The sequence below is a fragment of the Lasioglossum baleicum genome, chromosome 1, assembly GCF_051020765.1.
Source record: "Lasioglossum baleicum chromosome 1, iyLasBale1, whole genome shotgun sequence".
In the NCBI taxonomy this organism is placed as follows: domain Eukaryota; kingdom Metazoa; phylum Arthropoda; class Insecta; order Hymenoptera; family Halictidae; genus Lasioglossum; species Lasioglossum baleicum.
Genome location: NC_134929.1, coordinates 1,229,015 through 1,252,249, shown reverse-complemented (window position 1 = coordinate 1,252,249; position 23,235 = coordinate 1,229,015). Strand labels below are relative to the sequence as shown.

General features: G+C 37.8%; 1 protein-coding gene across 16 annotated transcripts in view; it reads right to left on the bottom strand.

Annotated features, from left to right (window-relative positions):
• Positions 1-23,235, bottom strand: part of LOC143210125 (uncharacterized) — a 957,580-nt gene that overhangs the window by 68,230 nt on the left and 866,115 nt on the right. For 15 of the 16 annotated variants that reach the window (XM_076426766.1, XM_076426793.1, XM_076426776.1 and 12 more), the window contains one exon: positions 16,662-16,903. In XM_076426766.1, the coding sequence (XP_076282881.1) occupies positions 16,662-16,903 (242 nt within the window). Of the gene's footprint in view, positions 1-3,315; positions 3,422-16,661; positions 16,904-23,235 lie in introns of all 16 variants that reach the window. The other variant, XR_013009198.1, reaches the window with a different exon arrangement.

The window sequence follows — 23,235 nt, the reverse complement described above, 5'->3', positions numbered from 1 at the left end:
CTGTTAGTTGTAGTTAAAGGTCTGAAGAATAAGGCTGCAATATTATTTTTTCTATTTGTACACCCGTGAAGTAGTAAACTTCATCGCGAAAGTCGAGAGATTTTAAGGCGCGATGGGCGTTCTTAAACAGTCTCTAAGACAGCGTCTCTGTTCATTGGCGATTTTCAAGTGTTTGAAGGAAAATTCTGTAAATTCTTCTATTACAAAAGTTGTTCAGGTAGGTATACAGAGCACTTTCGCATAGATTTTATTTTGTTATCATCTAAATTAGTATAGTTATTAATATTTGAATATTACCAATCATTCTGTAAGCTTTTTAAAAATTACAAAACTTTATTGACAATTTTGTTATAGTACAGTGGTCGAAATTTCTATAAAGTCATCTTCTTTTTCATAGATATTTTAAAAATATCACAATTTTTGTTGATTTATCGTATCTGGTCTTGTGCCCTGTAGACACTCGGATAGAGGGACTGCGTACTCTAGGCCGCTATGTTTACTAATTACGTTTTTTTAATTTTTTTCTGTGTGGTGCAGAACATAAGTGCGAAGTTTCTATAAAGTCACTTAGTGTTTCTCTGGATTCTGAGCAGAGAACTACGGGAAATTGCAAATATTCTAAAAGTATTAGTGTTAGAACTCACAGAAATCCTGTTTGTTATAATTTGATTCATGTGTATGAGAATGGCGAGAGGAAAAGTGCTAACAAGTGAAGAAAAAGCATCGATCGATGCTTATAAAGATATGGGCTTCTCTAATCGCGTAATTGCTAAGAAAATTAATCGGTCATACACTGTGATTAATAATTATATCAATTTACGTGAAAATTACGGAAAAAATCATCTTAAAGGTAGCAATACAAAATAGTCAAAGAGACAACATTCAATATTAATGAGGCCTGCAGCTAAGGAAAGGAAAACTGCAGCACAATTTCGAGCTGAATTGGAGCTCCCAGTAACAACAAGACCTGTGCAACAACTTTTAAATTCTTCTGGGCAATTTATGTGGACAAAAATGCAACGTAAACCAGCCCTTAAAGAAGTGCATAAACAGGCCCGTCTTGATTTCGCACGGGCACACATGTCCCAGACCAAAGAGTGGGAGTATGTCATTTTTTCAGATGAGTAAAAATTTAATTTGGATGGGCCTGATGGCTGTAAATATTATTGGCATGATCTGAGAAATGAGAAAAGTGTGACAATGAGTCGTAACTTTGGCGGTGGTTCCCTAATGATATGGGCTGCGTTCAAAGCTGACAAAAGAACTCCAATGTGTTTCATAAATCACAAAATGAATTCGGAAAATTATACGGATTTGTTAGACATGGTTCTAATACCCTTTACAGAAAATATTGAAGATGACAATTTTATTTATCAGCATGATAATGCTACAGTGCACGCGTCGAAGCACACAAAGCAGTGGCTTCTTGAAAGAAATATCAATGTTTTGCCATGGCCTGCTTGTTCCCCGGACATAAATCCTATTGAAAATGTTTGGGGTATCATTGCGCGACAAGTTTATAAAAACTGCAAACAATACAACTCCATTAGCGAACTAAGGGATGCGGTGACTGAAGCATGGGCGTCTGTTAAAACAGAAACGCTACAAAAGTTAGTTTCGTCAATGCCCAATCGCATTTTTAATGTAATTAAAAAAAATGGAGGTTACACTAAATATTAAAATAGATATAATAAAAAAAACAATTGTTAATTTCAACTTTATCCGTATAAAACGAAAATGACATTATAGAAATTTCGCAGTCTGTTCTGTGTAAAATTATATTTTTGTTTTCTTTTATCAATAAATGTTATACTTATGTTTTGAAATCGGTGTGTATGCTTTCTTTATGTAATCCCGAAATGCTACCAAATACAAATTTTTCATTGGTAATGGTATAATTATAAGAATTCATTACAAAACACAGTGACTTTATAGAAATTTCGGCGAGTGTATAAAGCGATATTGAGTGCTCTTTTTGGTGTCATTACATTCGGTAAAGATTTGTGATTATAAGCCAACAAAGTTTGATTCCGGATATGTCCGGATTCAAATTTTATAGCTAATTTATAATAGTATTAAGCGTTTAGCAGCGTTTCGCCTGCATGTTCGGCTACGCTTGGCCTCAAATGAAGAAGAAATATTATCCGAGGTAGAAATTTCTGATGTGTTTTCGGATGAAAATTAATGGTAATAATTTTAAAATGTTCTTATAATATATATATCGGGTGAGTCATTCAAAGTGAGACAGACGTATATCTTCGAAATTAAGCATTTTGGTTAAAAAATGTTTCTGACAAAAGTTGTATGATTTCGAGGGGGCCATAAAATGGCGTCATTGATTTCACCTTGGATAGTCGTTTGAAAATCACGCGAAGGTCACACACACACACACACATCTTCAATTTCTTAAATAGAAAACCCTATTTTTTATTGCATATTCTTGTAACTTGTTTTCAGAGCTTTCCAACACGCTATAATAAAATATTCTTTTCTTAAATACTTTTAAAGTTATAATAGTGCAAATATTCCACTATCGCCTCGCTTTTTCAGGGGTTTTCGATAATCTGAGAAAAAAATGTTTCGAACAAAAGAGGAACAGTATTCAGTCGTCTACAAATTTCAATATATAAAAGTTTAAAAAAAATTTTTTTTTCAAAAAATTGAGGTAAATTTGATTTTTCAAATACTAAAATGTATTTTGGATTTCATAATGTTGTAGCTGATCTTAAGGCGAATCCAACGATATATAATATTATAACCTTGAGCCTATAAATAACGCTACAATAGTTTTTTCCACTTTTTCAGGCCAAATACCCCACTGTGCGGCGCGAAGCCCAAAGCCCGAAAACGTGGTCAAAGTCAAAACCTAAAAAATGAACTTTCAGCTACGTAAGTTTTAATTATGGGGTTGGCTACTCTAAGAGTATGTCTACTTGGAGGTAAACGGCAAAAAGGTCGCATTTTTATACCTGACCAACAGTCGCAGTCCGAACTTCGGTTTCATTAGACAGTGCCTTCATACTCTTCCAAGTCTCAGTGCGAGTTCTAACTGTACAGTGCGTAAATTGTATTGGAACGTATCGATTTTAAGTGTGCATTATGGATGCTGTTTGTGGAGGTAAGTGGCATAGTTTTTAGTGCAAAATATTTATTATTAACTGATAACTATGTATGGAGAAGAAAGGGTAAAAGTGAAGGCATAAATTTTAAAGATTGGGGTAAAAGTTGAGTCTCATCCACCCTCATTCGCTAAAACTTGTTCGAGCTTCTAGTTTATACTATTATCTTGCAATTTAAAAAAAATTAGCTGCTCGCCTCTGCTCCTGTGGTCGTATCACTGTTTTTTATAATGCAGAGTAGGTATTTTGTGAGCTTTCGTTGCATTTCTTCTCAAGCTGTGAGAGATATCCACCAAGTTTTTCTGTAAAATTTAAACAGTTTTTGACGGATTATGCTTAGAACGTATGAAGGACACAGATTGCCAGTTTTTTTTATAAATAATCATACAATATATCTGAAATTTTTTTATATTTTTGAAGACAAACGCTGTTTTTATACATAAAGTAACGTGAATGCTTCTTTGGGAACTATGAAGTGGGAATACCTGCTTTATACAATACAAAGGGTAGAGTTGGCCTTCCGAGAGTTAGTCGTCCCCCTCGTTGAGATCAATATGAAAGAGCGAGAGGGAAGGTAGAGGGGTGGTCAGGTACATATACATTACATATAAATTTAATCATTTTATATTATATTATATTATATTGTAATTTATATTACATTATATTTATATTATAGTATATACTAAGTATATTGAAAAAGTGTTATCTTTTTATTTCATTAATTTGATTTATAGTGACCATGTGAATTACTATTAAAATTTAAATGGACCCTTATGTTTTTTTAATATATTAAGTTCACATTCGTAATCAGCTTCCCCTAAAATCTCAATAAACAATTTTTGAGAAGAAACAATAATTTTGTGCCACCATATTGGATCCGCCATTTTGTTTTTTCTAATTTCAAGTTCAGAGTCGTGATCAGCGACCCCAAAAACGGCTTAATACTAATTTTCATGCAGAACCGATAATTTTTTAATATGTTATGAGGTTTTTTGATCACGTTTTCGGGATTTGGGACCATTGTGCGGCGGGAGCGTATTCAGAGTAGGGATGCCGATTATTTTCAAAAAGATCGATTTTTCTGAATCAATTATAATCGAAGCGTCAAGAATCGATCCACTAAAAAATTGTTTCCAAAATCATCGATGTTTTGAATAATCGATTTTATTTAGGAATGTCTAAAAATGATAAAAAACGAAATTCAAAATTTTGTTGGACTCTTTTATTAAAGAAATAAAGTAATAATAATTATTAGACTGCGGATCTTTATGCATTTATATCAAAATTGAGTATATGAAAACCGAAGAAGTTGAAAAATTCATTACTTACTTGTTTTGCGTGTGTCGTTGCGCGTCAGCCAATGGTCGCGTGGTCGGCCGAGTACGAGTAGGGAATTAGCCAATGAACGAGTTCCGTTAGAATCATTATGCGCAGTAGAATTGTCGCGTTTTGGAACATTTATATATAGTTACTTTTGATGCTCGTTGGATCTCTTTATACAGTCTCCACAGTAAACACTCCACGGTCTCCACGTACAGTCATACAATTTGCCGTAAAAATCGATTATTTTTACAATTTTAGAATCGATTACACTGTCCAACAAATTTCAACTTTTTTTATGATTTCAATATACTGTTGGGTCCTTCTTATAGAGTTTTTTGCGCTGATTCCGAATCTGTCCTTAATTTTTCTCCTATACGCACAGTTTTTGAAAAACATGGCTTTGAAAAAAAAACATATTTTTCAACTTTAAACAAATATTGTGATGTTATCATAAAAGATATTGAATTGTTCTTTACAGCAAAAGATTCTGTAGACTTTCCCGAATACAATGATATCCAATATTAATACATTATGATTGTTTAAACATGTTTAAACAATGATTAAAGACGGAGAGACGCCACTTTTGCACCAATTTTTGAGGATATTTTTCAATTTATCTCAAAAAATTAGGGTCCAGCGGAAAATTGAACTATACCACGCGATAGAGCAGATTTTTATCTTGAAAAACCCCCGTTTGAAGTTTGCGACATCGACTTTTTTTTCGAACCAGAAAGCAAAATATCTTCGCCCGACATGAGTTTCCGCCAGTGGCGTTCGGGACGGGATACGGCGCGGCGAACGACCGTTCTGTTGGTGAGCGCCACTGGTGACAACTCATGTCGGGCGAAGATATTTTGCTTTCTGGTTCGAAAAAAACGTCGACGTTACAAACTTGAAAGGGTGGTTTCTCAAGATGAAAGTCTGCTCTATCGCGTGGTATAGTTCGATTTTCCGATGGACCCTAATTTTTTGAGATAAATTGAAAAATATCCTCAAAAATTGGTGCAAAAGTGGCGTCTCTCCGTCTTTAATCATTGTTTAAACATGTTTAAACAATCATAATGTATTAATATTGGATATCATTGTATTCGGGAAAGTCTACAGAATCTTTTGCTGTAAAGAACAATTCAATATCTTTTATAATAACGTCACAATATTTGTTTAAAGTTGAAAAATATGTTTTTTTTCAAAGCCATGTTTTTCAAAAACTGTGCGTATAGGAGAAAAATTAAGGACAGATTCGGAATCAGCGCAAAAAACTCTATAAGAAGGACCCAACAGTATATTGAAAACAAATTTGGTGTTGGACAGTGTTATTTGTAAATATCGGATATTAAAGAATCGGTTCTGAAAATCGATTTATTTTATGAAAATAATCGATTTTTTAAATAATCGATTAAAAATCGACATCCCTAATCCGATCCCTTCCTTACTGGCATGAGACGAAAGCCGAAGAAAAAGATGGAACCTTTCTCAGGAAACTATACAATTACTATTGCCTCCTGAACCGAGAGGAGCTACTGACACCGAACCTGCCGAAGAAAGTAGTGACGAGGAGTTTTAAATAAAGTATATGTAATATAATATACAGGGTGGGGGCCCACATAACTCTGAACAGCTCAATGTCTCGAAAACTATGCCATCAATTTTAAAGTTCTTAGTCTTAAATTGCATGGAACTGAAGGGCCTTTCTGACTACATAAACGTGAAGTGGCCTCCCTTCCCCTTTAACGGGGGAGGGGAGGTACCTTTGTAATTTTAAATGGAACCCCCTATGAAATGTTACATATTTAGATTCTACAGGAAAAAACAAGTCAATTTTGTCTGAAACATTTTTTTGTCAGATACTTCCATGATGAGATATAACAGTTTGAAGTTTCGAGTTGTAGGTACTTGAAGCGCTCGGAAATAGCGTTATGGAATTATACGCGCTTGAGTCCTTTGCTTATTCGTGAAAAAATAAAATGTACTTTAAATTAAATGTTCAAAATGTCCACCACGGGCTTGTAAACATTTATTTACTCGAAACATCAAAGTTGTTCTAACATTTTTTAACATTCAAGTACCTACAACTCGAAACTTCAAACTGTTATATCAAAATTCGTGAAAATCCCGAAAGGGGGTGGTTCCTGAGACCATTCTAAGAGACATTTTCCTTTGCACCAATGTCAACTGCGGCTTTGTTTAGGAGTTATTAACGAAAAACACGGACCAATCAGAGCGCGCCCTGGTCCGGCGCGCCAAGCCGCGCCGGCAAGCGAGTGTCGCGGTACGCCGTGACATCGCATCGTGACGGCGCTGCGGCCCAGGGCGCGCTCTGATTGGTCCGTGTTTTTCGTTAATAACTCCTAAACAAAGCCGCAGTTGACTTTGGTGCAAAGGAAAATGTCTCTTACAATGGTCTCAGGAACCACCCTCTTTCGGGATTTTCACGAATTTTGGGACACCCTGTATAATAATACATATAATACACCTGAAATGTTCAAACAAAAGGAAAAATGTAATTTTGTAACAAAGCAACACCAGTAGACTTGTTTTCAATTATAAAATAATTTTGGCCAGCTTTTTGGTCAAAATGCCCCACTGTGCAGCGTATACACTGCTTAGCGATTCCTTGCTATCGTCTTTGATACAAATATCGACGTCCAACCTTCCCTTCGGTACTTCGAATTTACCAAGCAGTTCTAATAAACGTGTGCATATAGCGCAATAGTCAAGCTTTCCTAATTGTCAATAAAATTTTGACAGTATAATTGGATAAACTTCCGAAAAGGACATACCTCTCAGACATACCTAAAATAACATTTGCGCCAAGTTTCACTATCATATTCGTAATAAGTAGGGACGGGATCAAGTACCTCGCAAACAGGTTCGAACCTTGATTCATGGAATTCGAACTCTCTATAAGTACTTCGAAAAACAAAAATAGTACTCCCAAGTATACTCGAACCTTCGCCAGACAGTTTCGAACCATTTACAAGTACTGTGGTAAACGTAAATAATACTTGCAAGTATACTCGAAATTTTTATGAATATCGTTACGAATTTCCGTATTCTTGCACGCTCCGTGGCAACGTAAGGCTGTTCCGGCGCGACGTCTGTTTACTTCTTTTTTGTAAACACGCTGTGGAGATGAGGGAGAAAACGGGATCACATAATCTTCATAATTTATTCTGTATGTACATATACCAGCCCTGTTAAATATTGATCAATATTGTTAAATATTGCTTCTTATAATGATCCTCCGAATTGATGTTTTGAAAAATCTGTTTTTTTTCGAAAACACTTATTGCCTAAAATAATATTAATTATTATTAAATCAGAAATTTTGAATCGTGAATAACGGAATTAAAAGTTCAACCAGGATTCGTGTTACACGTAACTCGACTAACTAGAACATCGCAGTTTTAACAGGATCGGGGAACAGGGGAATAGGAACTTTAAGTTGAAATTCTCTTAAGGGACATTAGTATGATTTGCAATGCCGTGATAAAATTATGTATTCAAACTTCGCAAAATGAAATCAGATTTGATAAAGATAAAGTGTACCTCTTAATTGTAGTCGTTATTTTGAACTTTTGAAGAAATGTCTATTTTGTCTTGCTGAAGCTAAATTAATACTGATCATGATCCAAATATTATAAATTATGTAGCTATACATATACAGTGGGTAACGAAAGTATTCGAACGCCCTTTAAGACAGAACAACTTTTTTATGATTGTACCAAACGACCTGAGTTTTTATAATCAATTAGAAGCATTGGTTTATGAAATGATATGAAAAAAAGATTTTCCAAAAATGATAATTTACAAGGTTACATGCAAAAATAAAAAAGGCATTTTTTAACTTTTTTATTAGGGCCCTTAAAGAAAATTGAAAATCACTACTCAATACTTCATTTGGGGCAATGGATGAATAACAAAGAATCTTTATTTATTATAAACGTTCTCGCGTCGCTCGATTACGTCTTGTGACGAGTAGAAGACATCTACATGCATAGAGTGCTCGTGATCGACTCTCGAATACGAATATTCGACAGTCGACTGTTTAACTAACAATAAGCCGACAGCCCTCGGAACTGATTTTCGAGTGCTTCTATACACTCTATACTCTACGTCCTCCCGAGGACAGTCGAAGCTGCATAATGTATGTCACGGACCGCCACGCTTCATTAATCTATTTCTGAAGTGACAGCTTCATGAAGCTGATTTTGGAAATACTATCGCGTGTTACTCGATGATTTTGTTACGAGCCAAAGGTCGCCACTAGGAAGGGAGGAAGGGGTAGTCGATTAGGAAATTAGGTACTAGATTAGGAAAGGGTTGTCGTAGTGTGCCGATGTCTGTTTCATCACCAGGTCGCCACTAGATAGGAAATTGTGAACTAGCCGTAGTATCTCTTTCACCACCGGGTGTCACTAGATTTCGGTACAGACAGCTATATTTACCAAAGTTTTGACTAATGTTTATTTTGCTACGATTAACATTCAAAAAGACTATTAGTGACTTTTAAATATTAGTTGATTATTGCCCTACTCTGGTTATGCTAAATAGAAGCTTATCTTATTTTGTTGTTTTTTATTCTTCAATAAGACCCTTTTCATTCCCCATCAGTTTTAACGACATAAAGTAATATTTCATACTTCTAAATTGTGAATGTTTTCTCTAAAATCCGTATCAGTGTCTCCGATCGGAAACATTATGCCACGGGTTGTACTTGATACCGCTAAAGTACGGTACAACATTTTTTTATCATATGGACGCGAATGGCCGAACAATAGTGAATCGCGTTACGTGGAACACCCCGTATATATACGAAATTAAAATATTAATGTGTTTGCTGTGAATCAACAGTACAAAACTGATATTTTCTGAACCCTAAATCAGTCAACAATAGCATTCGTTTAGTGACAATGATAGCGGATCCAATAATGGAAGTAATAGGAGTAAACCAGAACCCACTCTACGATCATTACGAACACACATGTGTACATGTACGAGCAACCTAATTACCATGTTATCAGCTAAAGAACAGCAAATAGGCGAGGCCGATGTACGGAGAGAACCGACCACAGAGTCCTCTTGCAAACCAATATTCAACAAAGAGCTCTAATCAGCATCAATACTACAGTCAAGGACAAAACCATATGTTCCGATATTGAAGCTGAACAAAATGTGAATTTTAGTAAGCTAGCTACATTCTATACAGGGTGTTCGACTACAGGTGGGAGAAAATTTAAGTGGTGGTTTTTCATGATGATATAAGACGAAAGTGAAGAATAAAAACACGCGCGGCAGAAGTAAAACTTCTTGCAGTCTGGTAATGTTTAGAAGTAAATTAAGATTGGAAATGGTAAATAATCCTAATGAAGCGACAACAAGATCAGGAACAACTCTCGATGCAGTATTTGCAAGACATTTAGACAAAATTGAATCAAGAATATTTATATCGTATTTTAGCTATCACAAGTCAATTGTTTCAATGATAGAATCATAGAAAATCATAGAAAAAATAATGAACGATCAAAATTTGCGACGCAAAAAAGGAGAAAGTATGGGAAAGAAAGAGACATAGTTCATAGCATTTCCCATACGCTCTCCTTCTTTGCGTCGCAAATTTTGATCGTTCATTATTTTTTGGCTTGTGATAGCTAAAATATCATATAAATATTCTTGATTCAATTTTGTCTGAATGTCTTGCAAATACTGCATCGAGAGTTGTTCCTGATTTTGTTGTCGCTTCATTAGGATTATTTACCATTTCCAATCTTAATTTACTTCTAAACATTACTAGACTGCAAGAAGTTTTACTTCTGCCGCGCGTGGTCTTCCACGCGTACGTTTTTTTTGACATAATGTTTAATCACTATCTCCAGCTGAATGCGAAATTATCATAAATAAATAAACTATTATTAGTATGCATATTATTAGTGCAACGGTTCTTTCGTGATGAATGCGAAATTGTCATAAATAAATAAATTATTATTTTACTTACCTGACACCTGTCAAAATTTTTCAGGTTATTCAGGTTAGTTTAGAACAAGGGTTTGGATAATTGTTTATAAGTCTTTCAGTCGGAACAAAATCCGATGGGAAACTGCATGTGAAAGTAGCTGGAGGTTTATTCTATGTTATCCAATTTCAAATGTTCACAAATTAATTCTGGTTAATTAGTTATTAACGAATGTTGCAAGGAGGGTCGAACTGTGCGACAAGAACAGACATACATAACATACCACTTCTCCAAAATTTGTTAATAACTAACAATTTAAGCATCAAACCTGCATAAAACTGAAATGGGAATATAGCCAAGGCTTCATTGTAGATTCTGCAATCTTAAAAGTTCACCAATGACGTTTTTAAAGTTAGTAAATTAATTATGAAACTGTTACTTGTCAAACTATTCGAGGTTATTCGCGAAATTTCGTCACTTCCGTAACGCTCCTGCGTCACTTACGTTACACTAGAAAATTGTAGCCCCCTCAGCAAAGAAGTTTCACTTCAAAATTGCGATTTCGACTTCGTTATTTAGTTATTAACAATTAAAAATCCGCCTAAAATGCGGCAACGCGACCAACAAAAGTGTACGTTGCGTACGACTAGATGCGCGCGGCAGTCACGTATCAAGTGACAGATGCATGCATACCTTGGTTCTCATTTGATGCCCCAGCGAGGTGAAAATGTTTAACAAATTAATCGTTGGACGACATTGAACCTACCTACTCGTTAAAATCTACAAGGGTATTGTGTCCATAAATGTCGAATAAAATGCACATGCGTACCGGAATCGTACACAACTAATTCACGTTTGATACATATCAATTTGCCTTTCGCACACGAAAAATAAAATATCAGTGAAATTAATGTGAAGTTTGTTAGTGCACCCACTTAAATAACACCCTAATTCAACGTTTTAAGAAAATGTGTTTTTGCAAGAAGAATCGTCCGTACAAGCTATACAATATAAATATATAAATTATACATTCATATAATCATCAAGCATCATCCTCATCCTCACCATCATTATCATCACCACCAACATAAATATCTCAGTACAATTTCATTCAGTTTATAACGTTCTTATACATACATATAAGCACCATTTCTCTATTCTCTCCTCGCAGTTGATTATATCTTTCATCTTATTAACCTCAGTAGTTAAACTATAATATAATGGATCCTTTAATATGTATTCTTAATTTGATTTAATTCCAGAATTCCAGAATAAATTTAATTTCAGAAGAAACTAAATTTTGTACTTGTGGAAATTGTTCATTAAGAAACGAAACTATTATTATTGAAGACAGTATTCCTATACACAAACGACTCGAAAATTGCTATTTCGTTTTTCGAATAACGTGCTACTTCGTGCATGAAAGACTTTGCCCTCAAGTGTGGACACAAATATCGAACGAAAGATGCACCTACATTTCCTGCAGAAGAAGAAACGAAAGAAAGTGATTTGTCATCAAAGAAGGGATAAAGATCCTCGCAAAAACGACGGTGATGACAGTGGTGACACTAATGTACTTTTTGTCGCCATTCACGAGACACTACTCTGAGTCCACAGAAGGATGAATTAGGTGATGAGATTGTGAAGATTAATTAACACACATAGAGGGTGACGCACCTAACTTGATCACCTCGAATACGTTCTAAATTATGCGGTGTACACACAAATTATTCCTACAGATGTTACATGGTATTAAGGATGTTCTGGAGTTATATAAAAACGCAACAAAATTTTTGAAAATTTGACAAGATATAATTCTTACTAAATTAATGCAATTACCAAAGTTTGGGTTCGATTCACTGCACCGTTTAAGAATTATAGCAAAGTTGCTATACAACTTTAAATAAACTTCAAGTAAAGTTTGCACATTTTAACACGTCTTCATATGGAGAATTCATAAAATTCCACTTGAAACCCTATTTAAACCTTGAAAAAACGCAACTAGAAATTCCAGTTTTTTTGTATGTAGTAAAAATGATGTAATTAATTATGTTCAAAATTTATTAGGATTCACTAAACAGTTACAGAGCAAAAAATTATAAACTGTTACAAAACGTCTTTATCGTGTTGTCTCTCACTAGCATGGAAACGTGACAAGTGTACTACCACTGAATACAGCTACAGAGGGTACAAGCATTCGCAAAAGTTTAATGCAAAATATACTCATGAATGGCTTTCATTGCCATGTATTGATGGATTTCGAATTTCTTGTACCTTTGTCTCCCATTGTACCTCCAGAACATCCGGTCAATAAATGCCCGTAAGGGGAGTGTAGGGGGAAATGGAAGGAACACAATTTTTACCTTTGGGACTTTGTTTGGACTAGTTAGGAAGTAAACATACTAAAAGTCCCAACTCCTAGGAGATGAGCGGTGTACAGGGGGGCACGTAGTAGGTCCCCTTTTCGGTTTTCCGCTTGTATCTCTGAAACTATGCGTCCTAGCGATAAGACCATTGTATACAAAATTAAAGCTAACAAAACGTGCCATAAGATTGATTCTATTCCGTTTTTCGCTATCTCGCATAGTTTCGGAGATATCCGCACTCAACTAATTGTGAAAAAGAAATTTTTGCCTCACGTTTTTTGCCTTATTTGACTAGCTATCTCTTCAGCACAATTAGTAAACTTTGAGCGTGGATATCACGAACTATGCGAGATAGCGAAAAACTGAATGCAGTCAATTTTATGGCACATTCTGTCACCTTTAATTTTGTATAGAATAGTCTTATCGCTAGGACACATAATTTCCTAGATATACGCGGAAAATCGAAAAGGGGGACCTTCTACGTGAATTTGAAGTTGAAATTGAAAAATCGAAAAAAAAGTGGGGACTTTTAGTATGTTTACCTCCTAACTAGTCCAAACAAAGACCCAAAGATAAAAACTGTGTTCCTCTTCCATTTCCCTCTACAACTTTTCGTTGACTGAACTATAATTCCATTTTACATGATTTTCATGGATATGAAATTGATAGAATAATACTTTAATAATGTAAACAATATTTCGAATAATTGTGTATAACTGTGTACAAGACTTTTTTTATAAGTGGAGACGTTTTGGAGATGTATAGGTCTACTTTCTTTTCTTTTTTAATGAAATGAGATTATCTTTTTTACGGCAGTTCGAAAGAGCATTAATTTCCAAATAAAAAAGTATTAAACATTGTCTAGAGTTGAAGTACGAATGGTGTATGTGTGTAATGTGTATATAGTGTATATTAACAGCCAACCCTATATATAGCTAAATTTATAAAAATAAAAAATAGAATATAGCAGAAGAATTGTAAATTTACGATTGCCAACAGATTGAAAAAATAAGACACATTAAAACGAGCGCCCGCGACAAATACGTCGGTCGTTAACTCCTGGTTGTCCGTGTGCCCAATTTTCTTAATAAAGCCGTTTTGACTTTTGCTTACAATATGTATATTCATTGTGGCCATTTTCTGATTAATAAATTTTCAAAATGAAAGTACATGTATGTATTTATTGAAGCGTATCGAGTATTGTGTCTTATATTTACCTCGCAGTAATTTATGAGATATAAATGTAAATATAAATAATAAATATTCTTAATGAGTGACATTTGCATGAGGTTGAATTTGTGCGGCAAAAAAGGGTGAATTTGGAGTGCAAAGCCTATACAGAAGTTCTGAAAGAATCGAACATCATCGAAGTAATAATTATTGACGGATTTGTTTAAAATTTTTCGTTAAGAAAATAATGATACGAGGTAATTTCTATCGAAATTTTTTAATGACATAATTGTTAAAAGGTGTAGAGAAATAGCATTTTTTGGGGAAAAGTTATGTTGAATAAGATTCTGTAAAAACGTGTGTGAATGAAACTAGAGAAAAGTGAAAGAATTTTTGCTCATTAAAAGGGCCTTTCTCTGTATTATGTTATGAACTAGTGTATGGAATGATCAATTTCAACAGACATTGTAATCTTGAGATTGGTCATTTTTAGATGGAAGATCATTTTTTAGAAATCATTAGAATTACGTTTTTAATTGGCAATTTCTCGTGAGTTTGGCGAAGACAGAAAGCGCGTAGTCACACTTATGAATATTCCAAGCACTTAAAAATTCCAGGTCATAGAATAATAAATCGACTTCAGGGTAGTTGATTCATGAACAAACGATTTCCATATGCAAGAGGATTGCAGCGGTGCCGGGAGACGAAACGGTTCCTTTCACTAGCGCATCGCCAATGAAACGATTCCGAACAGATAATTGATAAATTGGAGTGTGAATCGCATTAACTATTCATGTAATTTATATGCAATTTACGATGCGCATTTATTAATATTTTTACAGGCCACAGACCTGTTATCCTACTCAGTTTGAAGACTGTGGCACATTTTACTTTTAGACAAGTACGAATTCATTTGTTGTAAATCTGTTAATGACGTAGGGTAACTGCACCAGTTAATAAACGGGCACCAGTAAATGAACGCTTTTGTATATTTCAACGAATTTTAAGCCGCACGGCATGCTAGCGATAATGACTCTTGGGCCAATGGGATATATGACTCTTTTTCGTAGCTGTATTCCTATTGGTTTATATTGGTCAATTGACCATTAGTTTCTAAGATGGCCTATTTTCACCAAGTGCGTTGAGTGTGTGCAACAGAGCTAAAACTAGTAAGGTATGTATACACGACCTTTTCTTTTACACATGAGTTTTTATACTTTTCTTTTACACATGAGATAAAAGTTACTAACAATATAGATGTACGAGGATTTAAATATTGGATATAAATCACAAAAATAGCTATAAAATGAATATTTCGTTAAAAATTCGTTGTGTCTATTCACTGGTCCACGATATTACTCATAGCCCAGTAAATGAACAGAGTGTTCATGAAGTGACAACAATGGTAGAATGTGGAAAAGGAAAGGTATGGAAATGGCCAGAGATTCCAGATACGGTTTGGTACAAGAGACAGGATGTTTTAACAAAGATAACGGAGCCAAAGAAAATTAATTCCAGAGGATTTTTTGTGATTAAAGAGTTAAATAAATAGGAGAATATTGTTTAGTAATTTAAAATATAAAATAAAAAATGTTTGCATTGATGGTAGGACACAGGAGCCAAATAAAAATTGTATTCTCCTTTTAGTTATCCTGTTAAGCTGAAACTAATGCATTAATGTCCTTAAATATTTTTAATATGTCCACTGCTTTTTAAATTGTATGTACCCATTTTTGTCATAAATGCATAAAATCCGCAGTCTATTTATCACAGATAATTATTTTTTTGTTGCAATCTACACTACCGACAGACATAACTGCCTATTTACCGACAGAGCGTTTCATTTAGTTATGAAGAATTACAAAATCTCGGAAGACGTCGTCGTTACCAAAAAAGTGTTCCTACAAAAGTTGTTTGGTATCACGGGCTACATTACGTAGTATTAATTGTTTTCTTGTTGGTGGAGTGGTGGAGGACATTTCAAGGTCACCTTGATTTTTTAAAATAGAATGTCCTATTTTTTTATACCATAGATCGATAGAGTATCAAATTCTCAGTATAAAAGCGTTGACCTTCATATATCCTAAACCTAATAGTTAACGAGATATTATCCAAAGAAGAAAGAAAATTGTTTCGATAATATCTCATTAACTATTAGATTTGGGACATATGTGTATGGGACAACTACATTTTTACTCAGAATTCGATAGTGTATCGATTCATGATACAGAAAGTAGGTCTTTCCTTTTAAGAAAATCAAGGTGACCTTGAAATCTCCTCTATGCCTCCACCCACGCAGAAACTGTTTATGTCACGATATGCCCCCCTCTATACCGTATAAGTTTCGTATATAACATTTTTTCATATTATTACAAATAACGGCAATATTTAAAGTGGACACAATTCTATGCTAATGGTTTTCTATAGGTGGAGGAGTAGAGGACATATGAAGGTCAATATTGTATTTTTTAATGGAACCATGTATTTCTTAATTGACCAATCGATGGAGTTCATTATTCCACATAAAAAATTATTAACCTTCTTATATAGAAAACCCATAAGACAACCTGTATACTTATCGGAGAATTTGTAGCTATTCTATAAAATAGGTATAAACATTCTTCTTCTAGGCGATTATGAACTACAAAATAGTTCTAATTACTACAACCGTACAATGAAACATAGTGCAAGGGGTGAATCGGATAAATCGAGTAATTGTGGTAGACTTACCTTGAAGACTGTAGCTGATGATTTTCCTTCGGACCGCCTTTGCAGGTAGTCTGCCTCTTCAGTTTGGAATCCTCGGATTTTTCTTCTGGAGTTGGCTTTAGGAAGGACTCTTTGTCACCATCGATGCCATCCTCTTTCGAATTTCGCTGATCTGGTCGATTTGTCGATGCGAGCGGTAAATTGTCTGCACTGCGAACCTTCCGACACAATTTCGAAGTTGAACCGTGCCTTCGTAAAAATTCCTGGAAATTAAAACGGAACTGCAATATAGCCGATTCAAGCGAACCACATTGCACAAGCTGTTGCGTTTTATTCACTGGAAATTGTTTGCTTCTTCCACGAAAAATTGTCATCTATACATATTTCGTCGTTTCTATGCGTATTTGCTTGCAGTTACACTTGCAAAAGCAATAATATATAATGTATATATGTATGTGTCGAATGACTGCAAAATAAATATAGAGAAGATACGAACAAAGAAGAAATACTTGATAAAGTTCCTGGTACATCGTTTACTGATACGTTGACATATATTTTTATATTTTGTAGAAACGTGACTTGGTCACGCCGTGGTTGATTATCTTAATAGTGCATTATTTAAAAGTACTCCGTGTACAGTTTGTTTTGCTTTATGCCAGGCGCGGACAACTAGTGCTCCGAGCGTCGATAACGTAGTAAAGTGGGACCAATTTTTCGGGTTCGCACAAGTGATCCCTTAATTCTTTTGAGGAGTGTATCTAAAATAACTCGGTATTCATGGATTGTACTAAAAACTTTTTAATGAATTATGTACTTTTTAAGGAACGTATCGAATGAGTACAATTGGATTTTTCTATATGTATCTGATTTTTTTGTGAGATATCAAGGTGAATTTGAGTTTTCTCAAAGTCAATGCAGCTTTTTTACTATCGCGTTGTTATCGATGAAAGGACGAGTTCAACGACCTATAACATGATGACCTTGAAAGTCTTGTTAATCTTGAAGAAACCTTGGGAAATATTCAAGGTCATCTTGATATCTCAGAAATAATGAGACGTAAAAGAATTAAATTGTACTCGTTCAATCCGTCCCTCAAAATACTATGTAATTCATTAAAAAAATTTTTTATGCAATCAATATTGGATAGTAAAACTCTTTGTCAGATGTAAATTGATTAGTACTGAAGAGTATGTTAATGTAGGAAAATAAAGACTAATGGAAATAATACAATTTTTGTTAATACTGTTCAATTCAATATCAGAATATTATACTTATGTCATCATTTATTACAAACAAATAAGTCAGTACTCTGAGAGTGTACGTATTATTTATTTTCTCATTACTAAACTCCGGATGTTTATGCAAAATAATAAGTTTGCACATCAATTTGGGCATTACAATTGCATTAATAATTGTAATGTGGTGAAAACAATATATTAACACTCTTAAAGTCTTTTAATATAATATTTTAATATTTTAAATTGCACTCGTTCACTTTTGTTATAAACGCATAAAATTCGGAGTCTACCTCATATCTTTTTATTTAATTTAATTACTCATATCTTCCTATGTTTATATATTTACAATAATGAAATCATAATAACAGTATCTTTAAACAAAGTATGATAGTGTAATGACATAAAATTGTAATGTATATTTTTTATTCATGTTTAAGATACCCCTACCTCCACTTTGTTGTAAAACATGATTGTCATACAACGAAGCAATGAATGACATTATTGTGAGATGGATGCATGTGTACGTAGCGGGCATTGCACCGGACATCACCTTCGCGGGGTGTCGCGCGAGTCAGCTGTGCGTGCGATAAAAACAGCACACACGAAGCGAGGTGTTTGGCCGATCGCGGGGAAAAACGCAAGGACGATCCGTGTCTAGGGCAAGCGGACATTGGCCCGAGCAATTAAACAAAGGAACCGACCGCTTAAAACAGAGCAAGCAAGCGGCGTGAGAGTCAGTCGAAAAGGTCGAGTCGAGTCGAACACAGTCGAGATAGTAATTATAAGCTAGGCGGTAATCGTTAGAATTGTGAGTCGATAAGCGGTATATATAAGTCGTCGTAGTCGTGTATTTGTAAAATCAACGTATCGTGCTGTTCTTTGTGAACTATTCGCAAATAAATACTGTGTACGTAACTATCCGCATTTATTTCCCACATAATTTGGGGGCTCGTCCAACCTGAAACCGGATTTTCAGTAAAATAAAGTCGGGATAAAGTACGCAGCAGATATGGCAAGCAAGCCAACGGACTTCACAATCTTGAGGCTGAAAGAGTTGCTGGAGAGTCGCGACCTACCGACGGCGGGCACAAAAGTAGAGTTGATAGCGCGCCTAAGCAAACACGACCCATCAGGACAGTGGATGAAGGTGCCGCCGGAGTGCGATCCGATTAGGATAGACACACCGAACCAGGAAGACGAGGTTGGAGCAAATGGTGGAGGCCCGGGGTACGCCGACTCGATTAACAGTCTGGCCGGAGGACTGAACCATCTATTGCGGGAAGTAGGAAGACTGGCCCAGGAACTGGAAAACCTGAAGGGCGAGCGTGCACAGACGCAGCATCTGAGACGAGAAAACGTGCTGGTAGAAGAACGATCGTTGCCACAAACAAGAAGAGTGCACGTAAGCGTGAAATCTATCGCAGAATTACTGGGATATTTTGACGGAAAGTCCGAAGATTTTCCGATTTGGTCGCGGCAACTGGAGGTGTTAAAGAATACATACGGTCTGTCGGACGACGAGGCGAAAATATTGATGGGAATGAGACTACGAGGAAAGGCGCAGGAATGGTTACAGTCGCGCCCCGAATTCGTGGAGATGCCATTCGACGTATTGCTGGTCCAATATAGGAAGATGTTTTTCTTTCGGCCGAGCAAAAGCGGGGCACTTAGGCAGCTGCAGGAGCGGACGTGGAGAAGAGGCGAGTCGTTCGTGGATTACTACCACGATAAGATGATTAGAGCAAATAGGGTACCGATTGACGACCCATACGAACTCATCGACCACCTCGTGGAGGGCATTCCGGACCAAACGCTAAGGAACCAGGCGACCATGTATTGCTTCAGCAACCCCGAGGCAATGCTGCGAGCGTTCGAGAAGCTCGCGTTGCCACAACCGATCCAGGGAAGCAATTTCCGAGGGGATCGGTGGAGGGCGACTCCGCCGATGAGGACGGATGGGGACCGGTGGAGATCGAGCCCGCCGCTAAGAACGGAGGGAGACCGTTGGAGGTCAGGCCCGCCGACGAGGATGGAGGAACACCGGCAGGGGGACTGGAGAGCACCGAAAAGAGATGCAGGAAACTGCTACAACTGCGGTGAAATGGGGCATCTGAGTCGAAGCTGTCCAGTCAAGGATCGCGGCATGCGATGTTACCGATGTGGAGAGCATGGACACATCGCGCCGAGATGTACGCAGCAGGGCAGTGCAGGGGCAGCCGGGAACGCGAACCTGGTAGCACAGAACTCAGGACAGAAGACCTGCAAATCGGTGAGAATTAACGACTTCAGGGTAACAGCCCTCATCGATACAGGTAGCGACCTGACGCTCATGAGAGACGAATGCTACAGTAGAATCGGTGCACCGGGACTGCAGAACGGCGGGATAACTTTTCGGGGAATCGGATCCGGAAATATTAGGACGCGTGGTAGTTTTATAGCAGACATCGCGATCGACGGGGGCTTGTATCCGATCACGGCACATGTCGTATCGAACGCGTTGCTAAAGCACGATTTACTTATAGGAGCAGATTTTCTAAGCAAAGTAAATGTCGCGATAAATAAAGGAGTCGTACGAATAGGGGGAGACGAGGAAGACCACACCGCATGTAAGAACATTCCGGATATATGTCGTATTGAATGCATAGAGAACGTCGAAGAGATAGATCTGTCGCATATGAGCGACGCCGCGTTAAAGGGGAAAGTCGAACAAATGGTCGCGAGCTACGTGCCCGAAAAGACGTGCAAAACGAACGTAAAAATGCGAATAATAGTAAAGGACGAACAGCCAGTTTACCAAAGAGCGCGACGCCTGGCACAGACGGAAAGAGTAGTGGTAAACAAACAAATCGAGGAATGGATGCAGAAAGGCATCATACAACCGTCACTGTCGGAATACGCGAGTCCGATCGTATTAGTAAATAAGAAAGACGGGTCAAAACGACTGTGCGTGGACTACCGAAAAATCAACGAGAAAATCGTGAAAGATAGATATCCGCTACCGATAGTGGAAGAGCAACTCGATGCATTACAAGGCGCGCGAACATTCACCACGCTCGGTCTAAAGAATGGGTTTTTTCACGTACCGGTGTGCGAAGACAGTCGTAAATTCACATCGTTTGTCATAGCGGACGGCCAATATGAATTTTTGCGAGTGCCATTTGGTCTATGTAATTCGCCGGCCGTTTTCGCGAGATTTATCGATTCCGTGTTCAGAAACTTAATTAACGAGAAAGTTGTACTGACGTACGTGGATGACTTAATCATACCATCGATAGACCTCGAGACCGGCATGCAAAAATTGGCGCGAGTACTTGCAACGGCAAAGGAAGCCGGCCTTGAGATCAATTAGAAGAAATGCGCGCTATTGCGGAGTAGGGTGGAATTTTTGGGGCACATAGTCGAGAATGGCGATATTCGACCCTCCGAGCGAAAAACGCACGCTGTCGCCAAATTCCCGAAACCAACAACGATGAAACAGGTGCAAAGTTTTCTGGGGCTAACCGGTTATTTCCGGAAATTCATAAAGGGGTACGCGTTTATCGCGAGGCCGCTAAGTAACTTACTGCGGGATGGCGTCAAATTTGATTTTGGGACCAAGGAGACAGCGGCGTTCGAAGAATTAAAGTTGAAATTATGCGATGCGCCGGTGTTAAAATTGTATAGATCGGAAGCACGCACCGAATTGCATACAGACGCGTCAATGTACGGATTCGGCGCGATATTGATGCAGCATTGCGACGACGATGGCGAGATGCACCCGGTATATTTCGCGAGCGGGAAGACAACATCGGCGGAGGAAAAGTACTCGAGCTACGAGTTGGAGGTGCTCGCGGTCGTAAAGGGCCTTAAAAAATTTAGGACATACCTGATAGGCATCGAATTTAAGATTGTGACAGACTGTAAATCCTTCGCGCTGACAATGAGAAAACGAGATTTATGCGTGCGCATAGCAAGGTGGGCACTGCTATTAGAGGATTTCAAGTACACGATGGAGCACCGGCCGGGCAGGGCAATGACGCACGTAGACGCGCCAAGCAGAAATCCACTGCCGGTATGTTTAGCAATTAGTGAAGATGGCGGAATCGCGTATAAGATTAGGCGAGCGCAGCAGAAAGACGACGAAACGCGCCGGGTCTGCGAACAGGCTGAGGCAGGGAAGATGGACGGGTACATAGTACGGGGCGGATTGCTATTCAAAGTCGTCGACGGTGACGTGCGGCTAGTCGTGCCGAAAGGGTTGCAAAACCAGATAATACAGCAAGCGCACGGGAAGACTATTGGTTTCCGGGTATAAAAGCGAAGACCGAGAAAGTCATTGCGAATTGTATCGAATGCATACTGGCGGAGCGGAAACTAGGGAAACAGGACGGGTTTCTAACTCCAATTTATAAGGGCGAAGTACCGTTGGATACGTATCATATCGATCACTTGGGGCCTCTGCCGTCGACAAAGAAAAGTTATCGACATATTCTGGTAGTAGTCGATGCTTTTACCAAATTCGTTTGGCTCTACTCGACGAAATCAACGAGCACGCGCGAGGTGCTACAGCGACTCGAGAAACAAGCAGTCACGTTCGGAAACCCGCGGCGTATTGTCTCAGATAGGGGGACCGCGTTCACATCTGCCGAATTTCGAGAGTATTGCGTTAGAGAGGGGATACAACACTCGCTTATCACGACTGGAGTGCCGAGGGGAAATGGGCAGGTTGAGCGAGTGAATCGAACACTCATTCCGCTGCTCACGAAATTAGCGTCACCAAACCCGGGGGAATGGTATCGGAATTTAGAGGCAGCGCAGAAATACTTTAACGCGACGCCGCACCGTAGCATCAACACGTCACCGTTCCAACTGTTTTTCGGAACGCGTATACGTGCAAGGGATGACCCACAGGTACGAGAGATGCTAGAAGAAGAGTGGGCCGCTAGCTTCGAGGAAAACCGAAATGAGACGAGAGCCAGGGCGAAGGAGGCAATCGCGAAAATCCAGGCGGAAAATAAAAAGGGGTTCGACAAAAGGCGGAAGGACGCAACGGATTACCGGGAGGAGGTGGCCATCTGAAGGACGCAACAGGGCCCGGGGCTAAAACTGGCGGCGAAATTCCTGGAGCCGTACCGTGTCGTGAAGGCGCTGCGACACAACCGATATGTTGTCGAGAAAGTCGGGAGCCACGAGGGGCCGCACAAGACGTCCACCGCGGCGGACCAGATGAAACCATGGACCCATGATGGCCAAGAAGTCAGCAGCGGAGATAGCGACGCGAATGAATTCGAGGCGAGCGACGAATGAATGAATGAATGAACGGGAGAGCATGTACAGGGCGACAATAGGTACGATACCCGGGGCGAGTATCAATGCAG